At 38.8% G+C, this 19,471-nt stretch overlaps 1 protein-coding gene across 2 annotated transcripts in view; it reads left to right on the plus strand.

The window, feature by feature from the left end:
- The window catches only part of AMPH (amphiphysin), a 266,447-nt gene that overhangs the window by 154,913 nt on the left and 92,063 nt on the right, over positions 1-19,471 (plus strand). For both annotated transcript variants that reach the window (XM_082692553.1, XM_082692554.1), the window contains exons 6-7: positions 14,679-14,786; positions 17,342-17,427. In XM_082692553.1, coding sequence (XP_082548679.1) covers positions 14,679-14,786; positions 17,342-17,427 — 194 coding nt within the window. The remainder of the gene's footprint in view (positions 1-14,678; positions 14,787-17,341; positions 17,428-19,471) is intronic.

A 19,471-nucleotide genomic window follows, 5' to 3' on the forward strand; every position in this document is an offset into this window, starting at 1 on the left:
CTATACTGTAGGTTGCTGAGGGTCTGTGACTTGTGACTGTGTTTCTATGCCATAAACATATTGTTGGTTTCTTCTTCTTACTATATTAAATTTGAAAGTTTTTTAAGGATCTCCTCTTGTAGTAGTTCTCTGATTGGACTGGCTTGGTGTAACTGGACCATAAGGGTCTTTTCTAAAAGGCCAAATTCTTGGGCCTCGTAACAGACTAATTAAATTGGCTTATTATTTACTTATTAGTTATCCCTCTTTTCTTAAGGTTTATTTATTTGAGGGAGAATGCATGTGTGTACGAGCAGGGGGTAGGCAGAGTCAGGGGGAGAGATAATCTCAAGCACACTCCGCACTGAGCATGGAGACAAACACAGGGCTAGATTTCACCACCCCGAGATCATGACTGAGTCCAAATCAAAAGTTGGATGCTTGACCACCTGAGCCACCCAGGTGCCCCTTACTTTTGTTTTAGATATTTATTTATTTGAGAGATAGAGTATATCTCTTTCACTTAAGCTTTTAGTGGTTGCTTTATAATTTATAATGTACATCTTTAATTTTACCAGTCTAACTTCAAATACTATCATAGTACTTTTATATAAATAATATACCTCCAGTTCTTTCTTCATTTCTTCTGTTATTATTACAAAATTTTCCTTTACATATGTTATAAAACCCACAGTACATTTTTCTGTTTCTTTTTTGTTTTAGATAATCAGTTACCTTTTAAAGCACTTAGAAGTAAAAAACCAAAATCATGTATATTGACCTTGAATTTTATAATTTCTGGTACTTACTTTTTTTGTGTGTAGCTTTCCTTCGTATTAAAATTCCTATGATAGCAGTGGATTCTTTCAGTTTTGTTTATCTGCGAAAGACTTTTTAAAAAGATTTTATTTACTTAGAACACACACAAGCTTGGGAGGGGCAGAGAGAGAGGAAGAATGAATCGCAAGAAGATTCTGTGTTGAACACAGAGTTTGATGTGGGGCTTGATCCCATGATCCCGAGATCATAACCTGAACTGAAATCAAGAGTCAGATGTTTAACCAACTGAGTCATACAGGCTCCCCAGTCTGATTAATATTTTATTTCACTTTTACTTTTAGAAGGTATTTCATTGGGAATAGAATTCTGAGTTGGCAGATTTCTTTTTCTTTTTCTTTTAAATTTTCAGCACATTAAAAATGTTATGTCAGGGGCGCCTGGGTGGCTCAGTGGTTAAGCCGCTGCCTTCAGCTCAGGTCATGATCCCAGGGTCCTGGGATCGAGCCCCGCATCGGGCTCTCTGCTCAGCAGGAAGCCTGCTTCCTCCTCTCTCTCTCTGCCTGCCTCTCTGCCTACTTACGATCTCTGTCTGTCAAATAAATAAATAAAAAAATCTTAAAAAAAAAAAAAAGTTATATCATTGTATTCCGGCTTGTATAGCTTCTCAAGATTAGCTTTCTATAATCCTTGCCTTTGTCTTTATATTTTTCTTCTTGATTTTACGCAGTTTGGCTATGAAGTGTCTGGATGGATATTGTTCGGTGTTTGTTATTCTTGGGGTTTTATGAGTTTCTTGGGTCTGCACTTTTGTAGATTTTATTATTATATAAATTTCTCAGCCAATATCTCCTTATATATTTCTTTTGACTTAACCTCTCATCTCTTTTGGAAACTCCAAAGACCATGCTGGACTATTTAATACTGTATTACAGGTCTTGTATGCTTGATTCCGTTATTTTTCAACCTCATTTCTTTTTATGTGTGTGTTTTTTAAAATTTAATTTTATTTTGTTTTTGATGTTCCAAAGCTCATTTTTTGTGCATCACACCCAGTGCTCCATGCAATACGTGCCCTCCACAATACCCACCACCAGGTTCACCCCACCCCCCAGACCCTCTCCAAAACCCTCAGTTTGTATCTCAGAGTCCATAGTCTCTCGTGGTTTGTCTCCCCTTCCGATTTCCCCCAGCTCACTTCTCCTCTCCATCTCCCAATGTGCTCCATGTTATTCCTTCTGCTCCACAACTAAGTGAAACCACATGATAACTGACTCTCTCTGCTTGACTTTTTTCACTCAGCATAATCTCCTCCAGTCCTGTCCATGTTGATAGAAAAGTTGGGTATTCATCCTTTCTAATGGAGGCATAATACTCCATTGTATATATGGACCATATCTTCTTTATCCATTTGTCTGTTGTAGGGCATCTTGGTTCTTTCCACAGTTTGGTGACTGTGACCATTGCTGCTATGAACATTGGGGCACACATGGCCTTTCTTTTCACTACATCTGTATCTTTGGGGTAAATACTCAATAGTGCAATAGCAGGGTCATAGGGTAGCTCTATTTTTAATTCCTTTTTTAAAATTTTTAATTTATTTTTTCATTTGTTTTCAGTGTTACAGAATTCATTGTTTATGCACCACACCCAGTGCTCCATGCAATACGTGCCCTCCATAAAACCTACCATCAGAATCACTGAACCTCCCAGCCCCCTCCCTTCCAAAACCCTCAGTTTATTTCTCAGAGTCCATAGTCTCTCATGGTTCATCTCCCCCTCTGATTTCCCCAACTCACTTCTCCTTTCCTTCTCCTAATGCTCTTTGTGTTATTCCTTATCCTCCACAAGTAAGTGAAATCATTCGATAATTGACTCTCTCTGCTTGACTTATTTCGCTCAGCATATATTCTCCAGTCCTGTTCATGTTAGTACAAAAGTTGGGTATTCACCCTTTCTGATGGAGGCATAATATTCCATTGTACATATGGACCATATCTTCCTTATCCATTTGTCCATGGAAGGGCATCTTGGTTCTTTCCACAGTTTGGTGACTGTGGCAATTAACTGCAATAAACATTGGGATACAGATGGCCTTTCTTTTCACTACTTCTGGATCTTTGGTGTAAATATCCAGTAGTGCAATTGCAGGGTCATTGGGAAGCTCTATTTTTAATTTCTTAAGGAATCTCCACATTGTTTTCCAAATTGGCTACACCAACTTGTGTTCCCACCAACAGTGCAAGAGGGTTCCCCTTTCTCTACATCCTCTCCAATACATGTTGTTTACTGTCTTGTTAATTTTGAACATTCTAATTGTTGTTAGATACCACATTGAGGTGGTATCTCAATGTGGATTTGATTTGAATCTCCAGATGGCTAATGATAATGAACATTTTTTTTCATGCGTCTGTTAGTCCTTTGTATGTCTTCATTGGAGAACTGTCTGTCTTCTGCCCATTTTTTGATGTGATTATTCATTTTGTGTGTGTTTAGTTTGAGGAGTTCTTTATAGATCTTGGATATCAGCCCTTTGTCTCTACTGTAATTTGCGAGTATCTTCTCCCATTCCATAGGTTGCCTCTTTGTTTTGTTGACTGTTTTCCTTTGCTGTGCAAAAGCTTTTTATCTTGATGAAGTCCCAAAAGTTCATTCTCAACTACCACCAAGGAAATAGAAACAATCATCAGAAATTGTCAACAGTTATATGCCAGTAAGTTAAGCAACCTAGGAGAAATGGATGCATTCCTGGAAACCTATAAACCTCCAAAACTGAATCAGGAAGAAATTGACAACCTCAGTAGTCCAATATCTAGTAACAAAATTAAAGCAGTGATCAAAAACCTCCCCAGAAAACAAGGGCCCAGGACCTGATGGATTCCCTGGAGAATTCTTCCAAACATTCAAAGAAGAAATAATACCTATTGTCCTGAAGCTGTTTCAAAAGATAGAAACAGAAAGAAAACTACAGACTCTTTTTATGAAGCCAACATTACCCTGATCCCCAAACCAGGCAAAAACCGCATCAAAAAGGAAAATCTCAGACCAATATCCCTGAGGAATACAAATGCCAAGATTCTCAACAAGATCCTAACTAATAGGATCCAACAGTACATTAAAAAGACTATCCACCATGACCAGGTGGGATTTATCCATGGCATGCAGGAGTAGTTCAACATTCACAAATCAATCAATGTGATAGAACAAATCACTAAGAGAAGAGAGAAGAACCATGTGGTCCTCTCAATTGATGCAGAAAAAGCATTTGACAAGATACAGCATCCGTTCCTGATTAAAATGATTCAAAGTATAGGGATAGAGGGAACAGAACTCAACTTCTTAAAATCTATCTATGAAAAACCCACAGTGAATATCATCCTCAATGGGGAAAAGCTAACAGCATTCCTTATGAGATCAGGAACATGACAAAAATGTCCAATCTCACCATTGTTGTTCAACATAGTACTAGAAGTCCTAGCAGCAGCAATAAGACAACAAAAAGAAATAAAATGTATTCAAATTGGAAGTTGTCAAACTCTCTGTCTTCGCAGATGACATGTGACATGATAGTTTATATGGAAAACTCAGAGGACTCCACCCCCAAACTACTAGAATTCATACAGCAATTCAGTAATATGGCAGGATACAAAATTAATCTACAGAAATCACTTGCTTTCTTATACACTAATAATGAAAAAATAGAAAGGGAAATTAGAGAATCGATTCCATTTACTGTAGCACCAAGAACCATGAGATACCTGGGAATAAACCTAACCAAAGAGGTAAAGGATATGTACTCAACGAACTACAGAACACTCATGAAAGAAATTGAAGAAGACACAAAAAGATGGAAGAGCATTCCATGCTCATGGATTAGAAGAATAAACATTGTCAAAATGTCTATACTGCCAAGAGCCTTCTATACTTTCAGTGCCATTCCGAGCAAAATTCCACTGGCATTTTCTGAAGAGCTGGAACAAACAGTCCTAAAATTTGTATAGAATCAGATAAGACCCCGAATTGCTAAGGAAATGTTGAAAAAGAAAAACAAAAGTGGGGGCATCACGTTGCCCGATTTTAAGGTTTACTACAAATCTGTGATCACCAAGATAACATGGTACTCGCACAAAAACAGACACAGTGGAACAAAGTGGAGGGCCCAGATATGGACCCTCAACTCTATGGTCAACTAATCTCTGACCAAGCAGGACAAAATATACAGTGGAAAAAAGATAGTCTCTTCAATAAGTGGTTCTGGGCAAATTGGACAGCTGTGTGTAGAAGAATGAAACACAACCATTCTCTTACACCATACACAGAGATAAACTTGAAATGGATAAAAGACCTCAACGTGAAGCAGGAATCTACCAAAATCCTAGAGGAGAACATAGGCAGTAACCTCTTTGACATGGGCCACAGCAACTTCTTTCAAGATATGCCTGTAAAGGCAAAGGAAACAAAAGAGAAAATGAACTTTTGGGACTTCATCAAGATCTCTTTGTGTTTTAATGCAAATAATTTTTCTTGATGCATTTTCAAGTACACTGTTCTTTCTTGGCTGTTTCAAGTGTAGCAATTAGTGTATCAAAGAAATTTTTCCTCTCTGACATCCTTTTTAAAAATTTTTTTACCTTTTCCACTTGATTTTTACTTGATCATTAAAGTTTCCATATTTCTATAGAAATGACCCATCAATTTATGTCTGTTATTCTCCTTTTCAACTGGATACTTCCACATATTAGTCATATTCATTTCCAAATTTCTGTTTGGTATTTCCAGCATCTGGGTTATGTCTCTGGTTCTTTTGATTGCTTTATCTTTTCTCATGGGTTTTCTTTTTGTGTGTGTTTCATTAGTTTAGATTGATTCCCAAGACATCATTTAGCGTGAAGCCTGAAGTAAATGCCTTGAAATGGGCATGAGTTTTTGTCAGACCAGTAGTGGAGGGGGGTGCAAATCAATCTGATTATGAATTGAGCTGGATTTAGGTTGTTGGTTATTATGATTATTACTATTATTACTTTCATTGCACTATGGCTTTGACATTCCTTTTTTTTTTTTTTAAGATTTTATTTATTTGACAGAGAGAGAAATCACAAGTAGGCAGAGAGGCACTCAGAGAGAGAGAGAGAGAGAGAGAGAGAGAGGAGGAGGAGGAAGCAGTCTCCCTGCAGAGCAGAGAGCCCGACGCGGGGCTCGATTCCAGGACCCTGGGATCATGACCTGAGCTGAAGGCAGGGGCTTTAACCCACTGAGCCACCCCGGTGCCTCGGCTTTGACATTTCTTTAGAATTGGGCTGCTAATGCCTTGTGCTTATCTGCTAACATCTATGTTTCCAGACTGTTGTGTTGAAGTCTGGTTTTTGCCTCTCCTTTGCTCCATGTAGTGTAGGTCATTGGATGCCAGAGAATTTTTCTCCGTGTCCTTGTTCCCTATCAGATCTTACTTCCTTGTGAGCCTGTATTGCAGAAGGAGCCTCTCTCTATACACTTGCCCTACCTCCAGTGGTAGGCAGGTACCACTTTTAAAAAAAAAATTTTTTATTAACATATAATGTATTATTAGCCTCAAGGGTACAGGTCTGTGAATCGCCAGGTTTACACACTAAACAGCACTCACCATAGCACATACCTTCCCCAATGTCCTTAACCCAACTACCCTCTACCTACCGCCCACCCCCTGCCCCCAGCAACCCTCAGTTTGTTTTGTGAGATTAAGAGTCCCTTACGGCTTGTCTCCCTCCCGATCTCCTCTTATTTCATTTTTTTCCTTCCCTACCCCTCAGACCTCCCACTTTGCCTCTCAACTTCCTCATATCAGGGAGATCATATAATTCTCTTTCCCTGATTGACTTATTTGCTAAGCATAATACCCTCTATTTCCATCCACGCCATTGCAAATGGCAAGATTTCATTTCTTTTGATGGCTGCATAGTATTTCATTGCATGTACACACCACATTTTCTTTATTTGTTCATCTGTTGATGGACATCTAGGTTCTTGCCATGGTTTGGCTAATGTGGAAATTGCTGCTATAAACATTGAGGTGCACATGCCCCTTCAGATCACTACATTCGTATCTCTAGGGTAAATACCCAGTAGTGCGATTCCTGGGTCATAAGGTAGCTCTATTCTTAACTTTTTGAGGATCTTCCATGCTGTCCAGAGTGGCTGCACCAGCTTGCATTCCCACCAGCAGTGTAGGAGGGTTCCCCTTTCTCAGCATTCTCGCCAGCATCTGTCGTTTTCGGACTTAATAATTTTAGCCATTCTGACTGGCATGAGGTGGTATCTCATTGTGGTTTTGATTTGTATTTCCCTGATGCCGAGTGATATGGAACACTTTTTCATGTGTCTGTTGGCCATCTGGATATCTTCTTTGGAGAAATGTCTGTTCATGTCCTCTGCCCATTTCTTTCTTTTTTTTTTTAATTTTTAAAATTTATTTTCAGCATAACAGTATTCATTGTTATTGCACCACACCCAGTGCTGCATGCAATCCGTGCTCTCTCCAATACCCACCACCTGGTTCCCCCAACCTCCCACCCCCCGCTCCTTCAAAACCCTCAGATTGTTTTTCAGAGTCCATAGTCTTTCATGGTTCACCTCCCGTTCCAATTTCCCTCAACTCCCTTCTCCTCTCTAACTCACCTTGTCCTCCATGCTAGTTGTTATGCTCCACAAATAAGTGAGACCATATGATAATTGACTTTCTCTGCTTGACTTATTTCACTCAGCATAATCTCTTCCAGTCCTGTCCATGTTGCTACAAAAGTTGGGTATTCATCCTTTCTGATGGAGGCATAATACTCCCATTTCTTGATTGGATTCTTTGTTTTTTGGGTGTTGAGTTTGATTAGTTCTTTATCGATTTTATATACTAGCCCTTTATCTTATATGTCGTTTGCAAATATCTTCTCCCATTCTGTCAGTTGTCTTTTGGTTTTGTTGAATGTTTCCTTTGCTGTGTAAAAGCTTTTGATTTTGATGAAATCCCAATAGTTCATTTTTGCCCTTGCTTCCCTTGCCTTTGACAATGTTTCTAGGAAGAAGTTGCTGTGACTGAGGTAGAAGAAGTTGCTGCCTGTGTTCTCCTCAAGGATATTGATGGATTCCTTTCTTACACTGGGGTATTTCACCCATCATGCGTCTATTTTTGTGTGTGGTATAAGGAAGTGGTCCAGTTTGATTTTTCTGCATGTGGCCATCCAGTTGTCCCAACCCCATTTGTTGAAGAGACTTTTTTCCATTGGACATTCTTTCCTGCTTTGTTGAAGGTTAGTCGACCATAGAGTTGAGGGTCTATTTCTGGGCTCTCTAGTCTGTTCCACTGATCTATGTGTCTGTTTTAGTGCCAGTACCATACTGTCTTGAGGATGACAGAATTTAGTAGAGCTTGAAGTCTGGAACTCTGATGCTGCCAGCTTTGTCTTTCTTTTTCAACATTCCTCTGGCTATTCAAGGTTTTTCTGGTTCCATACAAATTTTAGGATTCTTTGTTCCATTTTGTTGAAAAAATGATTGGTATCTTGTTAGGGATTGCATTAAACATATAGATTGCTTTAGGTAGCATAGACATTTTCACAATATTTGTTCTTCCAGTCATGAGCATGGAACATTTTTCCATTTCTTTGTGTCTTCCTCAGTTTCTTTTATGAGTACTTAATAGTTTTCTGAGTACAGATTCTTTGCCTCTTTGGTTAGATTTATTCCTAGGTATATTATGGTTTTGGGTGCAATTGTAAATGGGATTGACCCCTTAATTTCTCTTTCTTTTGTCTTTTTGTTGGTGTATATAATAATGCAAAAAATTTCTGTGCATTGATTTTATATCCTGACACTTTACTGAATTCCTATAAAAGTTCTAGCAGATTTGGAGTGGAGTCTTTTGGGTTTTCTACATAAAGTATCATATCATCTATGAGGAGTGATACTTTGACTTCTTTTCCAATTTGGATGCTTTTAATTTCTTTTTGTTGTCTGATTGCTGAGGCTAGGACTTCTCATACTATGTTGAAAAGCCTTGGTGATAATGGACATCCCTCATGTTCCTGACCTTAGCAGAAAAGGTCTCAGTTTTTCTCCATTGAGAATGATATTTGGTTTGGGTTTGTCATGGATGGGTTTGATGATATTGAGTAAGTACCCTCTATCCCTAGACTTTGAAGAGTTTTGATGAAGAAAGGATGCTGTGCTTTGTCAAATGCTTTTGCAGCATCTATTGAAAGTATCATATGGTTCTTGTTCTTTATTTTATTAATGTATTGTATCACACTGATTGATTTGTGGATGTTGAACCAACCTTGCAGCCCTGGAATAAATCTACATGGTCGTGGTGAATAATCTTTTTAATGTACTGTTGGATCCTATTGGCTAGTATTTTGGTGAGAATTTTCACCTCTGTGTTCATCAAGGATATTGTTCTCTATTTCTCCTTTTTGATGGGGTCTTTATCTGGTTTTGGGATCAAGGTAATGCTTTCCTCATAAAATGAGTTTGGCAGTTTTCCTTCCATTTCTATTTTTTAGAACAGTCTCAAGGGAATCGGATTTAATTCTTCTTTTATTTATTTATTTTTTAAAGATTTTATTTATTTAACAGACAGATCACAATTAGAGAGGCAGTTAGAGAGAGAGAGAGGAGGAAACAGGCTCCCTGCTGAGCAGAAACTCCGATGGGGAGCTTGATCCCAGGACCCTGAGATCATGACCTGAGCTGAAGCAGAGGCTTAACCCACTGAGCCACCCAGGTGCGCCTCATTGCTTATACCCCTTAATGGTAGAATTCCCCTGGGAAGCCATGTGGCCCTGGGTCCTTGTTTGTTTGGAGATTTTTTTTTTTAATTTTATTTATTTATTTGACAGAGATCAGAAGTAGGCAGAGAGGCAGGCAGAGAGAGAGAGAGAGACAGGGAAGCAGGCTCCCTGCTGAGCAGAGAGCCCGATGCAGGACTCGATCCCAGGACCCTGAGATCATGACCCGAGCCAAAGGCAACGGCTTAACCCACTGAGCCACCCAGGCGCCCCTGTTTGGAGATTTTTGATGACTTCTTCAATCTCCTTACTGGTTATGGGTCTGTTCAGGTTTTCTATTTAATCCTGGTTCAGTTGTGGTAGTTTATACATCTCTAGGAATGCATCCATTTCTTCCAGATTGTTCAATTTGCTGGCATATAGTTGCTTATATTATGTTCTTATAATTGTTTGTATGTCTTTTGTTTGTGATCTCTTTCATTCATGATTTTAATTATTTGGGTCCTTTCTCTTTTCTTTTTGATAGGTCTGGGCACGGGTTTATCAATCTCATTAATTCATTCAAAGAACCAGCTCCTAGTTTCATTGATTTGTTCTACTGGTTTTTTTGTTTGTTTGTTTGTTTTTTGTTTTTTTTTGGTTTCTAGTTCATTAATTTCTGCTCTAATCTTTATTATTTTTCTTCTCCTGCTGGATTTAGGCTTTCTTTGTTGCTCTTTCTTCATCCCCTTTAGGTGTAGGGTTAGGTTGTGTATTTGAGACCTTTCTTGTTTCTTGAGAAAGGATATAGTAATTGTATTACTATATACTTTCCTCTCAGGACTGCCTTTGCTGTGTCCCACAGATTTTGAGCCATTGTGTTTTCATTATCATTTGTTTCCATGAATTTTTTTCAATTCTTCTTTAATTTCCTGGTTGACCTATCCATTCTTTAGTAGGATGCTCTTTAGCCTCCATGTATTTAGTTTCATTCCAAATTTCCCCTTGTGGTTGAGTTCTAGCTTCAGAGCATTGTGTCTGAAAATATGCAGGGAATGATCCCAATCTTCTGGTACCAGTTCAGACATGATTTGTGACCCAGGATGTGATCTATTCTGGAGAATGTTCCATGTGCACTAGAGAAGAATGTGTATTCTGTTGCTTCTGAATAGATCGGTGATGTCCCCTCTGGTCCAGTGTGTCATTTGGGGACTTTATTTCCTTGTTGACTTTTGCTTGTATGATCTGTCCATTTCAATGAGGGGAGTGTTAAAGTTCCCTCCTATTATTGTATTATTGTCCATGTGTTTCTTTGATTTTGTTATTAATTGCTTTATGTAGTTGGCTGCTTCCATGTTAGCAGCATAGATATTTATAATTGTTAGATCTTCTTGTTGGACAGACCCTTTGAGTATGATATAGTGTCCTTCCTCATCTTTTATTATAGTCTTTGGCTTAAGTTTTAATTTATTTGCTATAAGGATTGCCACCCCAGCATTCTTTTGATGTCCATTAGCATGGTAAATTTTTTCCCACCCCCTCACTTTAAATCTGGAGTTGTCTTTGGGTCTAAAATGAGTTTCTGGTAGACAGCATATTGATGGGTTTTTGTCTTTTTATCCATTCTGATACCCTGTGTCTTTTGATTGGGGCATTTAGCACATTTATATTCAGGGTAACTATTGAGAGATACGAATTTAGTGTCATTGTATTGCCTGTAGATGACTGTTACTGTATATTGTCTCTGTTCCTTTCTGGTCTACTACTCTTAGGCTCTCTCTTTGTTTAGAAGACCCCTTTCAATGTTTTCTGTAGTGCTGGTTTGGTGTTTACAAACTCTTTTAGTTTTTGTTTGTCCTATAAGGTTTTTATCTCTCCCTCTATTTTCAATGATAACCTAACTGAATATATAGTATTCTTGGCTGCATGTTTTTCTCATTTAGTGCTCTGAATATATCATGCCAGTTCTCTCTGGCCTACAAGGTCTCTGTGGATAAATCTGCTGCCAGTCTAATATTTTTACTATTGTATGATACAGACTTCTTGTGCCGGGTAGATTTCAGAATTTTCTCTTTGTCACTAAGACTTGTAAGTTTTACTCTGAGATGATGAGGTGTGGACCTATTCTTACTGATTTTTGAGGGGGTTTCTCTGTGCACCCTGGATTTTGATGCTTGTCCCCTTTGCCATATTAGGAAATTCTCTATAATAATTTGCTCCAATGTACCTTCTGCCTCCCTCTGTCTTTCTTTTTCTGGAATCTCAGTTATTCTGATATTGTTTTGTCTTATGGTATTATTTATCTCTCCAATTCTCCCCTCGTGGTCCATAGTTGTTTGTCTCTCTTTTGCTCAGCTTCTTTATTCTCTGGCATTTGTTCTTCTGTATCACTAATTCTCTCTTTGGCCTCATATATCGTAGCTGTAAGATTCTCCATTTTTTATTGTACCTCATTAATAGCTTTTTTTGATTTAAGCTTGCTTAGATTTTATTTCTTTTATTTCTCCAGGAAGGGCTTTTATTTCTCCAGACAGGGTTTCTCTAATATCTTCCATCCCTTTTTCGAGCCCAACTAGCACCTTGGAATCATCATTCTGAACTCCAGTTCTGACATATTATCACCGTTCGTATTGACTAGGTCCCAGCCTTCAGTACTGCCTCTTGTTCTTTTTTTTTTTTGTGGTGAGTTTTTCTGCCTTGTCATTTTATCCAAGTAAGAATATATGAAGGAGAGAATAAAATACTAAAAGGGTCGCAATTACCGCAGAAAAATATGCGTTAACCAAATCAGAAGAGACCCAAATCATGGGGAGAAGAAAGGGCATAGAAAGAAGTTAAAAGTGCTGTGAAGTGTGTAAACCTGGTGATTCACAGACCTGTACCCCTGGGGATAAAAATATATGTTTATAAAAAATAAAAAATTAAAAAAAAAAAAAGAAAGAAAGAAGTTAAAAAAAAATTGGAAAAAAAAGAAAAATAAAAAGAAAATATATGTATTAGACTGGTGAATAGGACAGAGCCACCCACTTGATTTTGGGAGTATTTTGGTCTCTTAGTAGAAACTACCTTCCATAATTTTAAAGAACAAAAAAGAAAATGTATACACACACACACAGACAAATATAAGGGTTAACATGATGAAGGGATGGAGTATGACTGTAAAGATGAAAATTTTAAAAAATTCTAGTATATGTGCTGCCGAAGTGAGCCCTTAAAAAATTCTAAAAAAGGAGTGGATAAGATAAGGTGGTTGCGAAAAGAAAGAAAAAGAAAATGGAGAGAATTTGCTCAGTCTGGAGACTAGAGCAAACCATGTGTCAGATTTAGAGTATATTTGATTTATTAGAAGAAGTTGTATTGCAAAATTTTTTGAAAAAACCCTATGTGTATACAAAAGATAAAGTTAGATATAATGAAGGATAAAATATGACTATAATAATAAAGGTTCAAAAAGATTTTTTTTTTAAGATTTTATTTATTTATTTGTCAGAGAGAGAGCGAGCGAGAGCAAGCATAGGCAGACAGAGTGGAAGGCAAGAGTCAGAGGGAGAAGCAGGCTCCCTGCGAAGCAAGGATCCCGATGTGGGACTCAATCCCAGGACGCTGGGATCATGACATGAGCGGAAGGCAGCTGCTTAACCAACTGAGCCACCCAGGCGTCCCAAAAAGATTTTTTTAAGAAAGGTATTGTTAAGATAAACTAGTTAAAAAATGTTAAAAAAGAATGAGTAAAAGTTAAAAAAATTAGAATAAGAAAAAAGTTGAAGAATTTAATTAACTTTGTAAGACTAAAGAATCATGCGAAGAAAACCATGAATTCCATGCTTTGCTTTCCCTTCTGGAATTCCGCTGTTGTCCTTGATAGGTGAGCTTGTTCCTGGCTGGATTTCTTGCTGATCTTCTAGGGGAGGGGCTTGTTGTAGTGATTCTCAAGTGTCTTTGCCCGAGGTGGAATTGGACCACCCTTGTCAGGGGCTGGCCTAAGTAATCTGCTGGTATTAGCTCTTGGGAACTTTTATTCTATCCTTCCTTGTGTAAAATTGATCTTTACATATATCATAGGGGCCTGAAGGGTTTCCTAAGCCTTTTGCAGGGCCAGATTGGTTTTGCTTCTATTCCTCTCCATCAAGTAGTATATCTTTGCCTGTTGTCTGTGGGCTCCCTCCTTAAGCAACTTACAGCTTTTGCCTTGTAAGAGAAAAAGGTGTATGAAATGGGCACACCCTAGTGCCCACCCTGTAACACCTATAGCTCACTTCATTCTCACCTGTACTGCTAAAGTATATCTTCTTCCCAAGAATTCTTACAGCATCCATTGGAGGCTGAAGGGAAGAGCTTACCCTTAAGTACAATTTGCCCTTGTGTCTTGGCTACCCAGCTTCCCACAGGGATACATTAGCCACCCTCTACCATTTTGTTAAAATGTTGGCTGACGTCCTCATGTCCACAACTTCTACCTGTACTTTGATTTGTTGGCACAAATGATTTGTTGTCTTGTCTCTCCTTGGGGGACTTGGTTCTTCTTCCCAAATAGAAGACTTAAGATTATTTTGCTGCCTTGTGACCCTTAGGTCTCTGATGGAATCAAAAGGAGTTATCCTTTTATAGATTATCCAAACTTTTTCTTGTCTGTGTGAGAGTGACATTTGTTGTAGCCGTCTATATCCTAAACGGAAGTGGAGTCTCTAAGGATGCATGTGTTTTTATGGCTCCTCAGGTGATTCTAATGAACAGAAGGATTGAGGACCATGACTAAGAAAAAGGATTTTTTTAGGAAGTAAATTTACGTTATAGAACTTCTGTTGGTATGAATGTTATTAGAGTTCTAAAACCAAATCCTACTAGAGTCTTCCATGATATTCAGAATGGAACATCGAAAGACTTAGAATCGGGGGTAAAATATTGTATTGCTTCCCTTAACCAGTTCTGGAATATTTCTGATCTTGACTGCAAATTCTGCCTTTCACTGTTCATAATCAGCCTAATTATTTTCAGAAGGAAAGCTATTTACCTGAGGGTTTTTAAGGAGAGAATTGGAGGTGGTAGTGTGATTTCCAGGTAGCACTCGTTGACTGAAATTCTGGTTCACTTTCAGGGTCCGGTCAAGATACTCTGTTGCTCTGCACAATGGAACCATTTTAGTAATCAAAAAAAGAATCTATAATCATGCATGCATTTCCTTGTCAACAGAATCGCATCGCAAAACGCAGCAGGAAGCTGGTGGACTATGATAGTGCCCGCCACCACCTGGAAGCTTTGCAGAGCTCCAAGAGGAAGGATGAAAGTCGAATCTCAAAGGTAAGAATTGATCCAACTGCTGACACCACTCTTCATATTATATAATGTATAATGACTTTGCTTTTTAAAATTAAGGAAAACTCAGAGATATTTTGGGTTCAGTTCCCAAGCATGACAATAAAACAAATATTGTAATAAAGCCATCAAATGAATTTTTTAGTTACCCAGTATATCCGAAAGTTATGTTGACGCTATACCATAGTCTATCAAGTGTGTAATAGCATTGGATTTAAAAATACAACATTTTTATTAGAAACACTTTATTGCTAAAAATTTTATAACGTGAGCTTTCAGCAAGTCATAATCACGGATCATAGATTATAACAAATATAATAATAATGAAAATGCTTAAATACTGCAAGAATTACGTGAATGTGAGACAGAGACATGAGATAAGCAAATGCTGCTAGAAAAATGTTACCTATAGGTTTGCTTGGTGCAGGGTTGCTGCAAACCCTCAGTCTGTAAAAATATTCAGTGTCAATAAAGCACAGTGAAAAAAAGCATAGCAAAACAAGGTATACCTGTTATTTCCTTTTTAAAGGAGAGTGGAATTAGGACAGAATTTAAGCTGATACATGGTAGTTGTGGGCTGCTTTCCCTAATTTTTTATGAGGTTTTTCATGTGATTTTAGAGTTCACATGGCTGACACTGACTCACACATTTTGGTCAGAGTCAACCTTGGCCCCAGCAATACTGCAGGCTCAGCGAAAGTAATGTGTTCCTCCACTTCTTTCTGTGTTTAAGGTCCATATTTGAAGTTAAAAGGCCGATTCAGGGGGCGCCTGGGTGGCTCAGTGGGTTTGGCCTCTGTTTTCGGCTCAGGTCATGATCTCCGGGTCCTGGGATCGAGTCCTGCATTGGGCTCTCTGCTTGGTGGGGAGCCTGCTTCCTCTTCTCTCTCTGTGCCTGCCTCTCTGCCTGCTTGTGATTCCCCCACCTGTCAAATAAATAAATAAATAAAGTCTTAATTTAAAAAAAAAAAAAGGCAGATTCAGATAGAAAACCAAATTTAAAATTCTAAGACATAACCTATGGTTGCCAGAGAGTGCAGATATGTGCTGGGCTTATAGAACATTCGTTTTCTTTTAGAAAACTTATTTCAGTAGCTTTTACTATGTAAACCAGTCACTTACAGATGCCAACCAACACCTGCTAACTATTCCCTTTGCTTCCAGTCTTGCCTCCTTCTATCTGCCTACACACAGCTGTTTGAATAGTATTTCTACATCACATATCTAGATATGTTTCTCCACTGCTTGTCTTTTAATGGCTCAGATAGCCTGTAGAAAACAAATCTAAATTTCTTAGTGTGCATATGAGACCTGCACAACTTGGTCATGACTCACCTGTTCATCCTAATCAGCTTTTGAATTTTCCTTCCCCTCTGCTCCTCCTTTCATACCCACACCCTGAACGAAAGCTCTCCTGACCCACACATCCGTTCCTGAGCAGCCACGATGAGAGCTGCCCTTTGCGTAAGACACCTTAGGTGGCAGGCACCCTCTCATCTGTGCCATTGCTTCTTAATACTCATGACACCTGTGAAGTGGGCATTACCATCTCCATTTTATCAGTGAGGCCTCAGAGATGAAGAATGTTAAAACCATTTCACAAATTGACACCATTAGTAAGCTAGGATTCTAACCCAGGAAATGCCACCTTTATGCATTGTAGCACCTCCCCACCCCCGCTTCTTCAAATGGAACATTTGCTGATTCTTCAAGATTCTTTTAGAATATTACTTTTCCTATGGAACCCTCTGTTTCTGTACCGTCTTCCCCAGTAGCATGCTCTGCAATAGTTTGTAAGTGCTATTTTGTGATGTAATTATTTAGATTTCTCACTAGATGGGGAAGTCCTTTGGGAAGTATCCATGTCCGGTATCCAGAACAGAGCGGTGTGTGGGACAGGCAGTTATATTTTTGCAGTCAAACTGCCAGGCTACAAAAGCAACCCCTGTAATCAAGTCAGTTTTTATGTCTTAATAAGACTTACTCTTTTGAGGTGCCTGGGTGGCTCAGTGGGTTAAAGCCTCTGCCTTCAGCTCAGGTCATGATCTCAGGGTCCTGGGACCGAGCCCCGCATTGGGCTCTCTGCTCAGCAGAAGCCTGCTTTCCTTCCTCTCTTTCTGTCTGCCTCCCTGCCTTCTTGTGATCTCTGTCTGTCAAATAAATAAATAAATCTTAAAAAAAAAAAATGACTTACTATTTCAGTTACTGAGAAAAATTATGCAAATTTTATTTGTTTTTTGGTTTGTTTTTGAGAGGAATATGCATGTGCTTGTGAGTGGGGGGCATGGGTAGAGGGAAAGGGAGAGAAAGAATCTTAAGTAGGTTTCATACCCAGCCTGGAGCCTGATGGGGGGCTCAGATTTACCCTGAAATCATGACCAAAGCCTAAATCAAGAGTCAGATGCCTGACCAACTGAGTCATCCAGGCCCCCCCAAAATTATGCTGTTCCCATGTTATGTTAAATGCTGTTGTTGTATATAGAAATGGCTTGCGTTTCAATGACATTTTTTAGCATAAACACTTGTTATGTGTCTTCTAGGCAGAAGAGGAATTTCAGAAAGCACAGAAAGTATTTGAGGAGTTTAACGTTGACTTACAAGAAGAGTTACCATCATTATGGTCAAGGTAACGTTGCATCTATCCAGGGGGTTCACATCCCTTTTAAAAAATCAAGAACAGGGAAATCCCTTCTCTTGTCTTTATTGCTTGGGATGCTAAAGGTCATCCAATAGAAGTGTTCAGTTTTTGTAATTTTAGGCAATAGCTACTTGCCACATATGGTAGGCTGTTGAACACTTGGACTATGGCTAGTATGGTGGAGGAACTGCATTTTAGATTTATTTTGTTTTGATTCATTTAAATTTAAATAACAACGTGAGGCTAGCAGCTATTCTATTGACCGCAAAGTTTTAGACCTTGATCTATTTCTCAAATGGGGCCCCAGATCTCAAGTCCAGGCATGTGGAGAACAGCCCTTAACTTTGAAATTTACAAGGATACATTTTAGCTCTTGGCAGGATTCCATTTATTCTGAGAGGTCATCTGGTCTTTCAATGTTGATATCAAACCTCTGCTTTCAGTTCTGACCTTTTAACCTGAACTTCATTCCTGTTTGAAGGGCTAAATATTCTTTTTATTATGGGTACTTTTCATTTCCTGTGGCATTAAGTGCATTGTCCATCCTTTGTCTTCTTTTTCCCACTCAGTGGTAGAACCAAGAAGTTGTTGGATAAAGTGGGTCCAACCCACGTTACTCTCTCTGTGGGTAATGATAGTGGTCTTGTCCTCACATTTGTGTCTTTGACCTCATCCTGTCCACCTTGTCATTCAGAAGCTCTACTTTGACCAATCTCAGTTTACATCAGTGACTCATACTCCTCTGCCAAATAACAGAATCGTGTTCTCTGTGCAACCCTGCCGTAAGGCAAACCATCTAGCCCAGCTTCCAACCAGATTGGCATCCCTTAAAGCCTTCCTCCATAGATAATCTGGAGTTCCTACTTAGCCTCTAAATTGTCAGCATTTTGAGGGTCTACAGTGGAGTTTATCCAAAAAATTGAGTTTGCCTCAATTTTTTGCCTGGAGTAGGCACTCCATGTTTATTTTTGAACTACTGAAATATCTGGAGGAAATTCTGGTCAGTTCCTGATAAAGTCAGCCTGTAGGGCATGACCACTTCAATGTTCAGCCATAACCCGAATTTTAACATGTGTGAAATTAGCTCATCGCTCATCAGAATTTACTCATCCTTTCAAAATCTGTATTTCTCTCTGTGGTACTATCGTTCCTGGGCTCCCAGACTACAAACTGTGGAGTCAGAAACTATAGAAAACCAGAGGACCATCAAAGGAGTCAATCCATCCTTTTTCTCTGTGGTCTTCTGGATTGGTCTCTCTCTCCCTGTTCTCACTGCCACTGTCCTTACTCTCTCTGTGGGTAATGATGGTGGTCTTGTCCTCACATTTGTGTCTTTGACCTCATCCTGTCCACCTTGTCATTTAGAAGCTCTACCTTGACCAATCTTTGTGGTCTGCTGAGGAGCCTACTGTGTGTGCCCAAAGAGGATTTTGAGGAGCCTGAACATATAAAACCTCTAGGGATACAGATGAAGCAAATACCTATTCATAATTTTAATTGAAGTAGTCATGCCTTTTTAAAATCACAAATTATATAAAATTATATTTTTTTAAGAAATCTATTTTACGGGTGCCTAGGTGGCTCACTCTCTAAGCATCTGCCTTCTGCCTTCAGCTCAGGTCATGACCCCAGAGTCCTGGGATCGAGGTCCACATCAGGTTCCCTGCTCAGTAGGAAGCCTGCTTCTCTCTCTCCCTCTCTCTGTTAAATAAAATCGTTTAAGACACTCATATTTTAAGCAATACTAAGATCTTTATATCTGTCTTTGGCATCCATGTCTTCGTCCTCATTAAGGACACTCATCAAGTCAGCTGGTAGTTCCCCAGAGCTTATTATCTTCCCCCACAGATATCCCATCCCAAACACAAGTTGTTGTCATTTGCATACAATTTAAACAGTTACTCTGTTCATTCCCCCTCTAAAGGAATTTTTGTGGTCTCAGATGTAATTACTTACTCAATTGCTTTTTAAACTGATTTTGCAAGAGCTAAGGTACCACAATACTCAACACTTCCAATTATGAAATAATACT

This window comes from Mustela nivalis, assembly GCF_964662115.1.
Source record: "Mustela nivalis genome assembly, chromosome: 12".
NCBI classification, from domain to species: Eukaryota; Metazoa; Chordata; class Mammalia; order Carnivora; family Mustelidae; genus Mustela; species Mustela nivalis.